The sequence below is a fragment of the Thamnophis elegans genome, chromosome 1 (assembly GCF_009769535.1).
Source record: "Thamnophis elegans isolate rThaEle1 chromosome 1, rThaEle1.pri, whole genome shotgun sequence".
NCBI classification, from domain to species: domain Eukaryota; kingdom Metazoa; phylum Chordata; class Lepidosauria; order Squamata; family Colubridae; genus Thamnophis; species Thamnophis elegans.
The window spans coordinates 80,562,574-80,581,699 of record NC_045541.1 but is presented as its reverse complement, the minus strand read 5'-3'; the positions used below and the strand labels follow the sequence as shown (position 1 = coordinate 80,581,699).

At 37.2% G+C, this 19,126-nt stretch overlaps 1 protein-coding gene across 1 annotated transcript in view; it reads right to left on the bottom strand.

The window, feature by feature from the left end:
- The window catches only part of CD81 (CD81 molecule), an 82,612-nt gene that overhangs the window by 43,875 nt on the left and 19,611 nt on the right, over positions 1-19,126 (bottom strand). The window contains exon 2 of the mRNA XM_032221979.1: positions 1,811-1,925. Within this exon, the coding sequence (XP_032077870.1) occupies positions 1,811-1,925 (115 nt within the window). The remainder of the gene's footprint in view (positions 1-1,810; positions 1,926-19,126) is intronic.

Genomic DNA, 19,126 nt, shown 5'->3' with positions numbered 1-19,126 from the left:
ATCTTGGAGGAATGTTTTCAGCCTAGCTCAGCAGCAGGATGACAATGAGACAGAGGTCCTCCTGTGAGAAAAGGTCATCAACCTGGGATAAGAGGGGCTTTTACAGCTGAGGAAAGGTGTCTGTGTGAATGAGCCCCAGCATTTCACATGAATAATCAATATCTGTCGGGACAAACTCCTTGTATCATGCAGATCAGCACACAATTCCCCACATACAGCTTTAAAAAAAATTGTTTAAACACTTAAGCACATTGTCAAAAACATACATAAAACTTACATACAACACTGGAACTGCATATTCCTTCTTACAGCAGATATCTATCGGTGCATCTTTACAAATATCGTTTCCCCCTTTATACATATGGTTCCTTTATTTCTTACTCCTTTACTTAGTAATCAATGTTTGGTCATTTGTATCAGACAGTCATTGTTACCCTTCTTATATATCTTTTTAAATCCTCCTTTTCCTACTTTCTTATCACTAGTGTACAGCTCTTTCTTGATCTCTCACTTCTATTATCTTTTTCTCTTTTTGATCTCACTGGAAAACTCCTATTAGAACAGGGAAGTGGTTCATTTGGTCCAGTTACAATTTAGTCTCAAAAGACATATATTTCTCTGAGATTTTCAGTTATGCCAGTTTTTGGGCTGAAACCTTACATTCTAGAAGGAAACAGAACATTCTGGCAACAAAACATTCTGTCTTGCACATAACTACTTCTGACACTGAAATGTCAGTGAAACACTGAGACTCAGGAGGTCATTTTCTATTGTTATCCTCTTTGTTTGGGGAAAAGAAAACTTGGAGCAATGGATAAAAGTAAACAGCAATAAGAACAATAAAAAGTTAAACATTAAGAATGGGTCACGTGATAATATAAGCATCTACACTGGGGAACAGGCTGCCTTGAAATGTGGAATCTCTTTTCGTAAGTATTTTTAAGCTGCAGTAGGATGAGTTGCAGAGAGGTGTGATGGCTTAGCAGTGAAGATGCTTGCCTCCCTCTCCGAAGGTTAAGAGTTCTATCCTAGGTAGAGACAGATGTTTCTCTCTCAGGGTGCTAAGAGAAAATATCCACGTAAGCGTCAAGAAGGGCATCCAGTCAATAAACACTCAGCTCCATTTAGTCGCCCTACCCCGAATTAAGAGGTCACAGGGTTGTAAAAAAAAAAAAAGGTAGGATGAACACCTATCAGATTTGCAATAATGATGTCATGGGTTTAAATGGATGACTCTCTGAGAATCTACCCAGTTATGAATTGTTGGTTTGCTCTTATATTTTATGCTGTGGCTGACTTTCAGGGTAGGATGGGAGGAAGATAGGGGACCAGAAAGAGACATCCTATTCTTTTACTCTTCTTATGCCAGTATGAAATGTGTTAACCCACAATGGAGATAACTGGAGATTCAGAGGGCTCCAATTCTTGTTACCCTTTGACAAAGCACTGGAGTTCTATCCATTTTCCTAGTCATTTGGGCCAGGTGGCATTGATGATGGTGAGTGGGATCAATTGTTTGTCTCTAAACATAGATATGTATCTATGCGTATGTGTTGCTATTAGATGATGGTTTGTGTTTTAATCTAATGAGCCACACAGAATCACTTGTGTGAAATGGGCAACTATAAAATATATCATAAATAAATAGGTGTTAAGCAAGAAGGCACAATTTTTCTCTCCCAAAACCCAGTGATGGTCAATTGCAGAGGCTCCATAGATGCAAAGAAAAAAAAACATAACCCCAAACAATTTGGGGTTCATTTCCCTCCCATTATGTTAGATCGCTTAGTTACATCGCTTTTTATCTTACCAATGTAGAATGTGTTTGGAGCGGGCTGGTCTTCTAGTGATGACTGCAAGATGAGTGAGGTTTGTGAATCATGACGAATCCATAATCCCACACCAAGAATGATCCCTCCTGCCAGCTGAAAAGAAATGGGGGAGGGAGAGGAAGAAAACAGATCAATACTTCAGGGATCCCATTAAATAAATGGAAGAAGTGCTCATACTATAAACACTTCATTAAAATACGACAAATAGCTTATATAGAAATCTACATTTTGAAAAAATAACCAATCATCATATCCATAAAAACAGCTGATTTACAAAATTAAGATTAAAAGAAATCCCGCTATCTACACATCATTTTATACTTACTTATACTTTCAAACTTGATTTTTTTTATAAATAACTCAAATCAGTGAGCATAACTAATACTCTTTCCTTCTCCTATTTTCCCCACAACAACAAACTTATGAGATAAATTCAGATAAGAGAGTGACTATCGAAAGCAGTGGTGGGATTCAATTTTTTTTTACTACCGGTTCTGTGGGCGTGGCTTGGTGGGCGTGGTGTGGCTTGATGGGCGTGGCAGGGGAAGGATACTGTAAAATCTCCATTTCCTCCCACTCTAGGGGAAGGTTACTGCAAAATCCCCATTCCCTCCCGATCAGCTGGCTTGGGAGGCAGAGAATAGATGGAGGTGGGGCCAGTCAGAGATGGTATTTACCAGTTTTCTGAACTACTCAAAATTTGAGCTACTGTTTCTCCAGAACTGGTCAGAACCTGCTGAATACCATCTCTGAAGTCACCCAGCCAAGCAGAGTCAATGGGGAAGGCAGATTCACTTAACAATTGTGTTACTAATTTAACAACTGCGGTGATTCATTTAATTGTGGCAGGAAAATGAGGCAAAATTCATTTAACTGTCTTATTTAGCACCAGAACATTTTAAGTTCATTCTTAAATGAACTTAAGTCGTTGGTTAAGTCGAGGATTATCTCTACTGTAGAATTCACAGCCTCCTGGTTTCTAGCCTGGTACCTTAACCACTGGACAAAACTGGTTCTAATATAATTATGAAGAAATCTTTTGATAGAAATCTATCTTAATGTCTTCTTGCTTTTGTATTAGTGAACATTAATCCAATTGTCAGGAGACATTTAAGTATCCTTCACCAGTTTCAATTTACTTATGGATGACAGAGAACAACCGCACCCATATGACTTCAGAAAGGCTAAGCAAGCTTGGACCTGATCATTCCTTGAATAGGAGACTACCAAGCAATTATAAGAAGTTGAAAAGTCATCCTGAAAGAGGGCAGTGGCAAACCACTTCCATCATCTTCACAACATACATCAATGATTTTTATGCAGGCGGAGGAATAAAGCTTGACGTAAATACATTACCATTATGCTTGCTTTAAGCAACTAATAGAGAGATTAAAGTGGTATAGACATTTGGCAAAAGAGGCTCTACAGGCCTTTTGGCATAATTTTTTCAAGCATTTATTTGGCAGAAATTGCTGTGCCGTCCAGATTTCTGTGAAGCCAATTCCATCAGCAATAAACTACGCAGCAGAATAAAACTTGCAGGGCAAATAGGGTTTATTTCCCCACCTCTGAATAGCATTTGCTCTATCTTACTTATTATTAAATATGGATAGTATTATATATGGTATTATATATGGTACCATATATAGTATTATATATGGATGCTGGATGGATGGGACTATGTTCCATATTTATTTTCCTTTCCTGTTCTTATATATGCATATGTTTATATTGTTTTTAATATATTGATTTTATTGTATACTTTTCTTTCAGAGGATTTTGCACAGGAAACTGTAAAATAAATAAAAAACCACAATTCTTTTTAATCAATTATTTGTGAATTACAAATACACCTTTTTATAGAAAGAGCCTCAACAGTTTTTGAACCGAGGTCAATGCCTATGCCTACAGGTTACACAAAGCTCTACTAACATATTTAACAATCAAATCAGTTTAATCATTTAGCTAATATTTAACTATTACTATTATAGGGTACTAGAATTGAAGAGACAGTTCTAATTTCTATTTTGCACTCAGTGCCTAATTCCAGATTCCAAGTCTTGAACAGGGACTGCTGATGTTCCTTGTCTCAGGAAATACTCTAGTCCCTAAACTTAGACAAGGGCAAAGAAATCGACTAAATAGGTGTTAATACAGAGATTAAATGTCTGCTGAAATTCTGCTGAATTCCACCATCATAGTGCCTGGTGGAATTCTGCTGAAATTCCACCAGGCACAATGCAGATTTTCAAGTTCATTTTTTTAATATTAAAGTCAAAGCATTATTTTTGAAGAAACATGTAGAACAGACAAGAAATTGATTTCTGTGCCCAAAAATTGTTTGTATAGTACGCTATTTTTACACAGCTTTTTAACGATCAAATATATAGATATTGTAGATCTATGGTTGTGAGTCTATAATCTGTGTGTATATACTATGTGTATACACACAGAAACACACACATACACACGTACATAAAATGCAAAATGCTTAAGGGTCTATCTGAAACACCAATTCAATGGAAACATTTTTTATGACCGGTTTAAAGCCTCTGGATTATTGTTGACTAAATTGCCCATTCTGCTTGATTGGTGGTGATGTTAATCAGATGTTCAGCTATATCAGTAGATTCTTATTTTAATATCCATTTGCTTTGGGATTAAGACTTTTCCTCTTTTGGGCCACTTGGGAAGCAAATGTACATATTTGAAATTTTGACATATACACTGAAACAAGATTTTCATCTTCTGCTTTGAAAGCTGCTAGATATATTTATTAATAACTTTTTACATTTTAATCAAAATTACATCAGAAACTGATGCTGTGGTGCAACTTAAAATATATAAAAAAACCAGGAAAGCTGTTTTATTGGAATAGCTGAACTTAATAAATGATTAATACTTTAAATCAGCTGGTTATGGATGGCTATTTCAAAGATTTTAAGAAATTAGGTTTTTAATTTGACTTACTTCCAATGGTTAAGAGTGTTTGAATAGAAACCAACAATCTACTTTTATAAAACATGAAAGTCACATTTGTTATTTATTTAAACGTGAAATGAAAAATTGGAAATTAACAAACCCAATATGATGTTGAATTATATTTCCAAACACGGCATTGTCATCTCATGAAGAAGAACTTTGGAATATGGCAAAAGAGGATTATTTTAGGTAACTGGAAAAAGGCTGTCCTCCAAATATTAAGGAATAGATCCATGATATTAATTTGTTGATTTACTTTGGAAAAGTCTCTACATTATAAAAGTGAGAAAATGATATAACATGTTGTTTATGGTCTTGATGTAATGTTAAGTTTCACAACTGAATTAATTTACTGGTATATGGCTATTTATAGTTATTATATAGCTATTTTCCCTGTTAATTACAGGTAATTTTGTTAAGTTTATTTTAATCACTATATTTAGTTTCTGGCTTTCCCCCCACAATATAATCATTATTTACTTTATTTTTTGAGTTGGCGACATAGACTTTTTTTTGTATACTTGTACTTGTACTTGACGCCTCTTCACCCATCGTGGGTATAGGCGACTTCCATGGAAATTTGACACCACTGTTTTCGGTCCTGGGCTAGGGCAATATACAATTTTTTGTATATTGGTATTTTAAATAGAGTTTTAAATACTGTAGATGCAATTAAAAAAAAAACATATCTTGAAATACCCAGTCAGTTTACTGACAATATGAGGATAGATAGATAGTCCCATCTGGGTATTTTTGACCTATGAAGGGTCTTTTGTACAGAGATTATCAAGTAATGAATATGTATGTGTGAATTCATCTTGCTAGCTTGGCAGTTGCAATAATTAGCCCCAGTTACAGGACCTGAATAAGACCATGGAAAGAACTGAAATGCAGAGAAAGCATAGACAAACTGGGTCATTAGACAAGAATGCAAATTAAAATACTAACGGTTTCAATGACAGATTTAAATAGGAAAATATGAAAGGTGATTAAACAGCAATGGCACTTTATTACTTTTTATTACTAACATTTCTGTGACACTTAGATAGGCATACATAGAAAAAACAGAAGATTAAAAACTACCCAATAATAAATAATGCATATTGTAACAGCAAGGACCAAACAAGGATAGAAAATCTAAGATTTCCCAAAAATGTTTTCCTCAAGAACTTTTACTTCTTTACAGAAAATTCAGAAGGCATCAAGATACCATCCTCAGAGCGCTGTACAACTTTTCATAATCTGTAGAATTAGTACTGTATAATAGGAAATGAGTTGGTATTTTTAAAGGCTGCTTATAATAATTCCAATTCTACCTGACAAATTGCCAGCATAAAGGATGTGCAAATTAAGAGTCTAAGCACTAGAACAGTAAAATAAAAGTAATGTTGTAAATATGCAAGAAAAAATATCCAAGCATCAAATAGAAATTTTAACCACTCCATTAGCAAATGTTACTTATATTGAACTAGGTAATCTATAAAATATTTTTACACACACACACACAATTATTTCCACCTATTCTTGCTTTGAGAAATTTGGCCAAAGACGAAGTGTATCAAAAATGAACTTCTAAACTCTCCCCCCATCCTCAAAAAAAGGAATATTCATCACATCATTACACTACACAACAACTGAAGTCCTCTATGTGGTAGACTAAACAAATATTAAGGATTACAAAGGTACAAGATTTAAAGGCACTAACACAATAGTAAAACTGGAAGACCGATAACATTAGAATTTTAATGTCAAATCATAGTATAAGATGAAAAATAAAAGCTGAAACTCATGGACTCAAAAAGAGAATTAATCAAATCAGCAACTTCATTTGCAGGCTGCATATGTTCAGCAGGCAAGTATGTCAAACTATCAGCCAAAATGTTAAAGTCTACCTGGATTTTATTTGGCTCCTTCTTGGAACTAAAGAAACTATTTAGTGTTGGCACAGTAATCCCTGATTTATATTGTACCACCAGATAAAAGAAATTGCATTGCTGTTCATAAACAGGAATAAGAAAATGAAAGACTCTCAGAAATTCCAAAATTGTTTTTCCATTCAAAATAAAAGAAAAATGACAAATGGAAAATTCATCTATGTCCATCTTCCCAAGCAAATTGTTCTAAATGCCCTTCAGAAGATTACAATTTTCTGCAATTACAACACACAGCTAAAGCAATGGGCTACATTTAGCATATCATTTAAAGATACTTGAACTAATTGCTAAGTTCTAAAACTTTAGCCAAACTGATTTTACAGATGTCAAAGGTTTTTTTTAAAAGAAACTTTCCATGTTCAATCTCTGGTTCTCTTTCAGAAGGAAATGTAACTGGAATTATTCTTCATATTATGAATATTCTTTGTGTTCAATTTTAGGAAAACACAGCTATTAAAAAGATGAAATCATTATCCGAATCCAAAGGGTCATGATATGCCCTATGTCTTACAGTGCTTTTTAAAACCTAATGTTAGTTTTTTATTGTCAATATTAATGAGTGTAACATTATTTGGCTTTTTCATCCAGAATTGACTGTAACACTGAAAAAGGCTGAAGATTATATCAAAGTATTTATTGTACAATAAAGGTTTTGGTCTTGAGCTGATTATATAGTAATATAATCTTCACTGTACAGTTACTTAATGTTTTGTGCATACTGAAAAGGGAAAAGGGAAGATAGAGCAATTTTGGCAATTAAAATACCAAAAAGTAAAGAAAGGAAAAAAAGACTATCCATTGTCTGACTTTCTCCTTTTTGTGCTGCTGCTAATTTTACATTTTGATAAACATTAGGAACCTTTTAAAAATCCAGAGTGCAAATATTTTTATTTTCCATGCTGCATGTTGCATGCCTTTTTAAAGTTTAGTTAGCTTCTTTGTGAATATATACTGTTAAATTTGCCACTGTCACATATTTGCCAAGTTTAAATTCCCAAATGCTTCCTTTCACTGCAAAAAACCTGTGATAACCAAGATACTTTAGTATGAACTGTTAAAGTAAAATTGCTTTTTGTAACAACATGAAATTCTACCAAAAAATAATTATTCTGCCCAGTCCCAGATCTGTCAGGAAAATTCAGAGGCAGCTCCAAATTGTGTGAGACTTTCACCATGGAAATAATTTCGGAGAATGCTTTTGCATTCGCAGCCTCTGAAAATCTTGAGAAAAGGGGTGGGGTAATGCTTTCCTGTGCTTTTTGGAGCTGCAGAGGCTGCATAAAAATGGTGTCTGTCAGTGGTGGGTTTCAAAAAAATTTAGAACTTATTTTGTAGGTGTGGCCTATTTTGTGGGAGTGGCTCAGCGATCATGTGACCAGGTGGGCATGGCCAACTTGGAAAATGTGGTGAAACTCACTTAGTAACACTCTTGCTTAGCAACCAACATTTTGGGTTCAATTGTGGTCATAAGTTATCTTTTTCTTTCTTTCTTTCATCTTTCTCCCTGTTTCTTTCTTTCTCTTTCTTTCTCTTTCATCTCTCTCTCCCACTTCCTTTTTCTTTCTTTCTTTCTTCCTTTCTCTTTCTTTCTTTCTTTCTCTTTCTATCTTTCTCTCTTTTTTCTCTCACTCTCCCTTCCTTCCTTCCTTCCTTCCTTCCTTCCTTCCTTCCTTGTGTGTATCTCTCCCACTTCCTTCCTTTTTGTCTTACTCTCTTTCTCTCTCCCTCCCTCTCTCTCACACACATCCCTTACAATTATATTCGTAGATATATTCTATGAACTAAAACCGGTGCCCAATAAATCCTATGATCACGGCATTCTGTGTCCTATAAGCCAATTCACAGAGCTCCCAATTCAGTCTCTTACCGCTCTGGGAGTTCACTGAATATGGCTAGTTGTCCTGTTATCTCTTAACCTTGGTTCCTGCCTTTTTAGCAGAGCGGCAGAGAGGGCTAATTTCAGCATCCCCACCTCCTCTATTTGTTGTCTCTGTTTTCTTTGTTACCTGTGTTTCTCAGCTCACGGCTCGCAAAGGAAGGAGGCGGGGATGCTGGCCGGTGCTCTCTTCATTTACCGCAGCTTGCCGGCTGCAGCCCTGCCTGACTGGGTAGCTGGCCGGGAAAGCAGTGAGGGGGGAGCGCAAAGGAAGGAGGCAGGGATGCTGGCTGGCGCTCTCATTTATTGAGGCCTGGTGGGTACAGCCCTGCCTGGCTGCCGCCAGGAAAGCGGCAGTGCGAAGGGTGAGACAGACAGACTCATTTCCAATGAAGGGGGTGGGGAATCCATGCAATTTCCTCTGTCTGCATGGATTCCCCACCCCCTTTATTGGAAATGAGGCGGCTGCCAGAGAAGAGAGGAGCGCACGCCACATGGGCTTGTCCAACAGCCGAAGAAGGAACAGGAGGCATGGATTCAGCTGTTGGACAAGCCCACATGGCATGCGCTGTTCCCTTCTCTTTGACAGCTGTCTCATTTCCAATGAAGGGGATGGGAAATCCATGCGATTTCCTTCCTTTGCATGGATTTCCCACCCCCTTCATTGGAAACGAGGAGGTTGTCAAACAGAACGGAGCAAAGGAAGTGGGAAGTGGATGGGAAACCTGGTGCGGACAGGCGGGGAGAGAGCGCGAGTGGCAACTGGGGGGCAGGGGGAGCAAGTGGTGACTGGATGGGCAGGGAGAGTGAGCAGGGGGAGCAGGCCAGGGGAGGGAGTGTTCAGGTACGGGACCTCCAGAAGAACGAGTATGGGAAGCCACGCTAAATTTCACTAACCGGTACACCCATACCAGTAAATACCAGCTGAAACCCACCCCTGCTGTCTGTGTGTGTGTGCTCTCATGCAATTTTCCGAAGATCTGGAGACCACGCAAGAGTACACTACATGCTCATGCAGTTTCTGCAACTTTAGAAAATAATGTTAATAGGATGGGCTGGTGTTAGCATCACTGCATTAATTTGTCATTTGTAACTGATGGGTCCATGATTGACCAGATCCCTATGGAAGTTCAAAATTATCCAAACAGAGTTCACAAAACCTAGGACATTTAATTCATCAGCATTTAAAATGTTATAAAGAACTCTGATGTAGCAACTCCTTTGCATTAATTAAGATGTTTCTTGTTGAAGGCCAGTTTCTCCAGATGTGCTCACCAATGGCAGATAACACTGACTCTTTTAGCAAGAAAGCAACACATGCTGGAGTAGAGATAGAAGCTTCTAAACAGCTTCTGCCACAAGAACAGAAAAACTCAGAATCTGTCTGTCTCTTTAAGGAAAGTTTGAAAATTTGAGAAATATGGCATGACATAACCAAGCAGCAGCATTCTCTATTTTGAGTCAAGAACAGCCTTTATTTCCCATGCTAACAGAATAATTAAACATTCTGGTTTTAATAAGTGTTAATAGGATTCTGGTAGGGATATGTGTATGTGTGTGTGTGCACTAATGCAATTGTTAAAAATTAATCATAAAGTAAAAATGTGTTCATTAACCTCTTTTTATAGATTCAGTATGAAGCAATAAAAAGTACACATATAACCCATTTGTTATATATCTACCGGTATCTCTACTTGTCAACAGATCTTTTTTGAAACAACATTCATGCAACATGCTTTACTAGGTTAAAGGTGGACTTAAGCTGACATGCAAACACAAATGTGTGTGTTTTTTGTACAATTTTGTCATTTACCTGCAATACATAATTTTACATAATTCTCTTTTAAGAATGTAATTCAATGTAAATTTCAATCTTTACTTCCACATACTCTCCAATTGGTCCCAAATTTATATATCCAGATTTTTTGTCCATTTTATCATACAATATTTAACTCGCTCTTTAACTTGTTTCAATTTTCAATAAACGTTTATACCTCACAATTCCAAAACAAAATTAGTTTTATCCTTTTCAAATTTATAATTCTTCTTGAATTATGATAGGGAAATATGATAAGGAAATCAATGCCATGTAAAATAGTTCTGATTTTAATTGTGGATTAATATACAAACTATTCACTTAATCTTTTTCAAACTTGCTAATATAAATTATTCACCCAAAGTCCTATAAATGAAACACTTCACATCTTTTCCCCTTATATGTGTTTCTTGTAAACAAAAATATATTATATATCTTGTTTCAATTTTTGTCAAATAATGAAATCTTTTTTCTTTTTGAAAGAGCATTTGTTCTCTATATATTCCATGTTAAAAATCTGTAAAACTTAAACATTACAACATTATTAGAGTTTTCAAAATTACTTTTTACCCTGCAGAGATAACAAAAGATAAGTACCTATAAGGAAGAAAACAAATTAGTTGGTATATCTGTTTTCAATGATTGCCATGATGGTTTTAGAAGTGAATTTTTGTGCACTAAATCAAAAGCTTGGTTTTGGGAAAAAGAATGTTTTGTTGGATATAAATGTCAAACAGATTCAGTCTCCAGCAAATTGCATTGCATCTAGGCTCCAAGATGTGTTTTTAATCTTTAAGTGCTATAGCATGCCAAATTTCTATTGGGAAAGCTAATTAGGCTCTTCTTACATCAGATTCCCAGATGAAGCCAGTACTCCATTAGGCCTCCAAGTGAGGTGTTAGGGAGACTGGATCAATTTCTTTTTTTCCACTTCTATCCTCTTAATCCAAAAATGGTCCTCAAGTTATTTGTAATAGAGTATATAAACAGTAAATTCAAACAGCTGCTGGGAATATAATTCATATCAATCTGCTTGTTATAATTAAGACTGAAGTTCCACTCCTACTAGGATTATGAAGGGCCTTCCTGATCTTTTACTTAATAAAAATATAACTTTTATTAAGTGTTCCGTATGACTGTTAAACCATGCTGAGAGAAGGAAGTATATATGAGGTCGTAAAGACAACATGTATTTCCTCCAGCTGCCCTTTGATTTGGAATCAGACTGGTAAATTGTTTTCCTTACTATGTACAGTATAAAGGCCTTTCTATTCTTTTGAAATTTACTTAATTAATATTGAAACACAAAAGGGAAATCCTTTAATGTCTTCTGGACTGATAAAGCACAAAAAGCTTCAACAGGAAACAATTGTCCACACTATATATTTATTTTTTAGATTTGTTACATCAAACCTTTCCTTCAAAAATAGGCACACATACTATTCTCAGGATTTAGATACAACCAAAATGTATTGCCCAATTATATTCTACATATGTTTGGAAGGGGAGGTGCCTACAAGTTAGTATTGATTAGTGGAGGTTGTTTGAATCCCTGCAGTTTTGTAAGCATCGTTTTCATAATTGATTTGTCATTTGCCATAGTGATGACAGTGACTACCAAGGTCTCAAAATTGGCTTTGTGTCTAAGACAGGACTAGAACTCACCATCTCATCATTTCTAATCTGGTGTCTTGACCATTGCACCAAACTGTCTCTCTACTATTTACAGAAAAAGACAATTTATTTCCAACATTCAGTCATCAACTGAATATTTTTCTTTTTTCTCAAATTTCCTTTCTCATACTTTAAAGATAGGAACATTTGCTGTCCTCCAGGCATCTTCATTCCCCCAAATTTCTCAATACATAAAGATGCAACCAAATTATCAAATCCCTTTAGTATCCTAGGACACATTTATTCTATCACTGGAGGTTTAATATTCTTCAATATATGTAGGCAATCCTGTTTATGTCTCTATCAAGCTGTAGCTTTAATTATAGTCCTTCAATCTACTCTTCTCAATTGCTCATGGAACATTTACACTCTTGTAGAGGACAGAAGGAATGGCCTGGAAGGACAGAAGGAAGAACCACTACCAAGACAAAGGTCAGATATAAGGGGAATAAGCTCAGGCCAAAAAAGTAAGTTGAGTAAAAGTCTCAGAAAGGCCTCTCCCTAGACTGCCACTCCATTTCCAATGTGTATCAATTTTAAGATTTTTTTTCAGTTACCTTTATTTCCTCTACTTATTCTATTTTATTTCCTCCTTATTGAATAATTTCCAATCTCTCTCTATCTTTTATATTTCTATTAGTTTCCACTGCCATGGAATTGAACTTACTATTGTCTGTTTATTAAAATCTGTTTGTTAAAATTGAAGGCTATTACAATAATAAATTGAATTCCATGACAATTCCAGGCCAGCTGTGTATGTAATCTTCACTATTTGGCCTCTATTTCCAATATATATCCTCCTTTTTTTTATTAGGGTTTTTTTTTAAGTTACATTTGTTTCTTTTACTATGTTCTATTGCACTTCCTCTCCATTAGAATAGTTTCTATTTTTTCTCCTAAACCTCTTGGTTAGGATAAAATCAAAAACAGCTGATCCCCTTGAATCCTCATCTAAGATTCTTTAGGAGAAACATCATCCAGGCAAGTCAGGAATTTCCTGGAGAAGACGTGCTTGGTAGAATTTGTCAGGATGTCAGGATAATTAATCTGCCATCTTTGCAAATCTTTCAGTACGGCAAGTAATAGTAATGTGCTTGGCTGGAAGTGAACACAGTCAATAGTATTGTTTCCTTTTAATCGCCTTATTTTGTTCCAGATGCTTGCAATAGGGCCACCAAATTCATTCCCATGGATTTTTATATCATCTGTTATCAATCTTCATTTCTTTTTATATGAGCACATTATAGCAAGCAGTGTATGCTAATAATTCTACTTATGTTTATTAATGCACAGTTCCCCACCCCCATATTAAAGAGTTTGACATAATTTTATTTCCTGTAAGAGGAAACATTTTAATGGGCTAGTGGACAAATCTGAATTCTGAGAAATCATTGTTGCTGTTGTACTTGCCTATTCACCACACAACTGCGATAAACTGCAGTTACAAACCACTGATTTACCAGAAGACAAGCTGAATTTAACCCATCCCTAGATTTTGCTTGGGGATCTCACCTGTTTTTCTTTCTTGTTTTGTAAAAAAGTACATCTTCCATTGTTAAGAAAGTACATACATCTTCAACTGGAACAACTTGTCTACAGAAGTTCATCACTGGAGATTTTTAGGAAGAGGTTGGACAACCATTTGTTTGAAATGTTAGAGGGTTTCCTGCTTGAGCAGAGGGTTGAATAGAAGATCCCATCTTCTAGGACAGTGGTCTCCAACCTTGGCAACTTTAAGACTTGTGAACTTCAACTCCCAAAGTTCCTCAGCCATCTAGGAGTTGAAGTCCACAGGTCTTAAAGTTGCCAAGGTTGGAGACCACTGTTCTAGGAGATAGCGCATTTCACAAGACACTGGGTTTGTATGTATTTTTTTGGGTTCTTTATAGAAGAATTGCCAACTACTACAGTTATTCTCTTTGTCCTCTTGAAGAAACAACTGTATCTCTTCTCTTAAAGGCTCTTTTTTCCTGCTCAGAATGATCTCTGTTTCTTTTCCAAAACTTCAGAACTTGTTTGGTGTGCAAGAATCTGGAAGCTAGTTGATTCCCAGCACTGAAAAATCTATGTATTACTAAAAGCATCTTGTCAGTTTGTAACCTTCAATTAGCCCAAATGGTTCATCACAGAACAATTTTTTCTGACTCAAGGAACCTCAAATTCGTTAAAGAATGTGTACAAAATTCCATTACTCCCATGCAATTGATATTTTAAGGATCTTCACATCAGTTGTAACAGCCACAGTCACGTGGTCACAATTTCCAATGCTCCCTGCCAGCCTCCCACAAGCAAAGTTAATAGGGAAACCAGGAGGAAGTTGAAAATTGTCCTCACTCCCACTGCATGTTTGCTTGCCTGTGGTCATTCTGTTTATCTGTTTAGGTAAGAAAATATCTCTGAGTCTTGGGTTTTCTAGTACTTTCTACATCTCTTACTTCTGATTGACAGTAAGTTAAGGTAAAGGTTCCCCTCGCACATATATGCTAATCGTTCCCGACTCTAGGGGGCAGTGTCCATCTCCGTTTCAAAGTTGAAGAGCCAGCGGTGTCCAAAGACGTCTTCGTTCATCATGTGGCCAGCATGACTAAATGCCAAAGGCACATGGAACCTTCCCACCAAAGGTGGTTCCTATTTTTCTACTTGCACTTTTACATGCTTTTGAAATGCTAGGTTTGCAGAAACTGGGACAAGTAATGGGAGCTCACTCCATTACATGGCGCTAAGGATTCGAACCGCCAAACTGCCGACCTTTCTGATCGACAAGCTCAGCATCTTAGCAACTGCATCCCCTAACTGACAGTATCACCATGCAGATTATTCCTCCCTTTGATCTCTTTGTTGTGGGGAATCCTTTCCTGGGTCATCTCCTATCAAGAAATCCCTGTAATTTTTTTTAAAGATATACTGTAAGCTGTAACCACTGGCTGCACAATTAACTTCAGAGGTGAAACTATATTATTTCAATCAATTTCAAGAGTTTAAGGGCCCCACCAAAAGAAAAGATTTTACAAGAGCAAACCGTTTTAAAAAGGCTTAGATAATGTGGTCTCTCTTCAAATATTTCAAAAGATGTCATTCACCAGTGATGACAAAAGTTACTTTCAAATTGGGAAAGTACTGTATATAATCAAACATCTTATATGTACTACAATCAGGTCCTCAGAGAGGGGGGGAAACTACAAGTCTGTGGAATCTTTTTTAACTAGAACTCATTTGCCAAACAAAGTCAGGTGTAAAGTTTATAATAATTTAAACTAGTCATTTCACACAAATATTCTTCCTGCTAACCTCAAGCTTTCTGTGTTTCGACTGATTTATTTGTTGTTGCATTCCTGTAACACAGCAGCTCTATAACTGATGTTCCCTTGGTGACTCAAAAACACTGTATATCACTAAAATGGAGCAAGAAGCAATACTGAATTAATCTGGGGAAGTGCCATTTTACTGCTGCTGTGGCTAAAGCAATGGAAGCTTGACATCCTGGTCAATTTTATTACAGATCAATACTTAGATATATATTTATAGACCATAATTTATCATCTCTTTAGCCCTACTCTAGGGAGGCTATGGGATTTCCTTTTTGAAAACTCACTAGACATTTATCAGAGATAATAATCCCTTGAAAATGGTCTTGGGATACAGAATCAAGAAATGACGTAAAGGTTTGGCCAATTCTGTGATGAAATCCTGCAGGGAAGTCAGACAGGAAAATGGAGGAAGGAAACCAAATTCGCAGTGTTCAGATGGCATAGCCTCAGGGGGGCTGTAAAAAAGGCTTTGACCTTGGAAGGAAAGCATTCCTGAATGCATACAAATTCCTGTATACACAAGATCACAGACACAGCCTCTGGAATCCTTTCCTTTCTTCCTTTTCCTCCAGCCACAGAGATACTGTTTCAAGGAAGAAATACTGGCATTCTCAAATTTGCTTCTACTCACCCCCCCCCCCACCCTGCGCTTTACCTTCTCATGGAGTAATTGGACAGGAGCTGAGAAGAAATTTGACTGGGAAATATTACACAAAGTAGCCCAGCTAAAATATACTTGGACTAAATTGTGACAAGGTACTTCCCATCTGAAGAACTATGAAAAGGAGGTTTAGGAGGCTATTGAAAACAAAGCTGGAAACTAACTTTTGGTTTTGAATGGTGACATCCTTATCTCTCTGCAATAGATCCAAATCATTTAGTATCACAAAAAAGTTTACTTCTGTCAGTACTGTTAAAGAGTCTCTTATCTAGGATCTGTCAGGCCTGGAAGCCATCTTGGGCCTTAGATCTTCAGGCCTGCCACATTTAGTGCTGTGGGAAACTGGGAGGGGGGATTACATGAAGCTGGGGAGATAATCAAAATAACATTCCTTTCTCCCAGAGTCAAGGCCATGCTGCCCTGCACCTGGAGGGGTGTGACTGGGGAGTATTTGCTAGTTAGGACAGTGCATTGATTGGACCATGTGATGAACCTGTGGGTGATGGGACAGGGACTTGGACTTTCTTTTGGGTGGGGAAAAACTGAAAGCTTTCAGATTCCAATATGACATTTCTAATAAAATGGATCTTTGAGGAATGCTTAGTCTCTGAGTCTTCTTTTATTGGGGGTGTTGCTTGGAACCCTGACAGGATCCTTATTTGTAGCCACTTGCCTTTGTATTTAGAAACTGTAGTTGAAGGAGAGTGGAAAGGAGGAATAGACAAACTCTATCCGCAACAATCTTTAAACAACTATCTTTAAACAGCACCATGACTCATTTGAACTGAGGAAACCACTTGGAAATAGTATGGCTACCACACCCTACCTTTTCTTCCCATCTAAATAGGTGATTTAACAATCCACATATTTGAGAGTTAAATTGATTCAACTATTCAGAAAGAAATATCAGGATTTATGTACAAGGTTAAAAGTGTATCTGGTTTGTTTGTTTATATCAATTTATATGGCTGACCATCTTACCAATGCAATTTAAATGACTAACAAGAATACACACAAAAATGCATGTGTAATTTTAGAAAAAAATATAACAATAAAAGGGATGCTTCCTGCTTCCCACTAGCTAACACACTAGCTGGTGAAGGGGGTGGGGTTTTGGGAGGCAAAAATGTTGTGTTCAGTGTATAAGACGCACCCAGATTTCAGCCTCTTTTTTTGAGGGAAAAATGTCCATCTTATACTCCAAAAAATACAATATGTTGAAGATTAATTCAAGTAGAGCCAGTTTGGCATAGTGATTAAGGCTCCAGGCTAAAAACCAAGAGACTCTGAATTACAGTTCCGTTTTAGGCACAAACCCAGTAGACACTACAGCATTCTTTTTCAGCCCTAGGAAGGAGGCAACGGTAAACCACTTCCAAAATCTCTGCAATACTGTACTGACTGGAAGGCACCAAAAAATTAAAACAAAAGTCCAGAGTAGAAAAATAATTGATAGAATGTCATTGTCATTGATTTCAAAAGGCTCAACAGCGTGTTGTGGGTCTAGAATACCTTACAACAAATCTTAACTATGTCCGCTTGATGATTCAAGGGCGCCTCTTATATTTATCACACGGAGATGTTTTTTTATATATTTTACGCTAATAACAAGTATCTGTTTTTCAGCAACTGCTTTTTTGTTTTAATTGTCCTAAACTGCAGATAATCATAGGAATGGAACAAGAGATAAATAATCTGATTTTTCTAAGCAGCACCATAGCCACATTACTCATCAGAAAGATTTGAACAATGTATATATGTAGAATGATTCTACAGCACAAGGTCTGTGTTACCATAGCAGTAAAATAAAAACAAAAGCTTTCCTTGCAATAACACAAAAATATTAGTTATTGCAGTAACAAGCAAAATCTGGCAACAGTGCCTGGTGTATGTCACCCCTATAATTTCAATTTACATTGGACTGACTTTGGACATGATAATAATAGCACACAAATCCAATAACTAAAATTACATTATAATTAAAAATATGAAATATTATATTCTTGATACTAGAATATAAGCTATTACATTCAATGCTTTATATTTGTCTAATGGAAAGTAACACTGGATCACACAAGTTAATTGATCCATAATAATTATGTTATTTGCCGTCCTTATGTTCCTCAACATGCTGGGTTGAGGATTCTGTATCTTTTAGATCAGCAATTCTGGAGGACACTGGGTTGTAGAAGGAAACGTTAAGCTTAGCAATTTATAACTACTATACTAAGATGCTAACAAAATTCATATTCTAATTAATGGTTTCCCACAGTAAAGTGTTTCAGTACACAAGTATAATCTGGCCTGCAGAAACACAAATAAAGGCAAGATTTTTCGAACACAAAATAATGCTGTTCTCCATAGTGAGGGGGGAGGAGTATCCAGGATGGGTTAACTTTATCCTCTCGTTGATTGGACTGAGTCATCACAGCTCTTGGTATAAGCCTCTGGCCCACCAGGCTCCACCCAGTTTTAGACTCAGTTCACTCAAATGAACGGTTGACCATCCTGGATCTCCAACAGGTCGAAGATATTCAAGAAAGAGAAGGAAGGAAAATTCCAGTGTCTCCCTCCTACAGCATCCCAGGAGAGTTGGCAACTCCCTGGACTGTAAGGATCAGCCAAAAGCCCTCCAGGGGGCGGCCCGCCGCCCAGGCTTCTGAGTGAGACAAGCAACACTCAGAAAGGAATTTGCCGGGCGAGCAGGAGACGGAGGGCAGAAGCCTCTGGCAGGCACGCCTGGCTGCAAGGACGCCAGTGGCGCCGGAGACTTCCCCAAGAGCCGCGGATCGAGAGAAGGGACAGGCGAGGACGGCGCGGAGCCCCCCTGCAAACGTGGAGTGCCCACCCCATTGGTTCGTGACCCACCTCATTGGAGGGGGCTCATGAGCGGAGCAAGGACTCCAGCAGCATGGGAAGTGAAGAAAACGGCAGCGGAGACGCGCGCAGCTCTTCGGAGTACAAGCCGCCCAGCCAGAAGATTCAAAAGGGGCGCCTTCATCTCCTGGCAAAGGCGCCATCTTGAAGCCATAAGGGACCACAT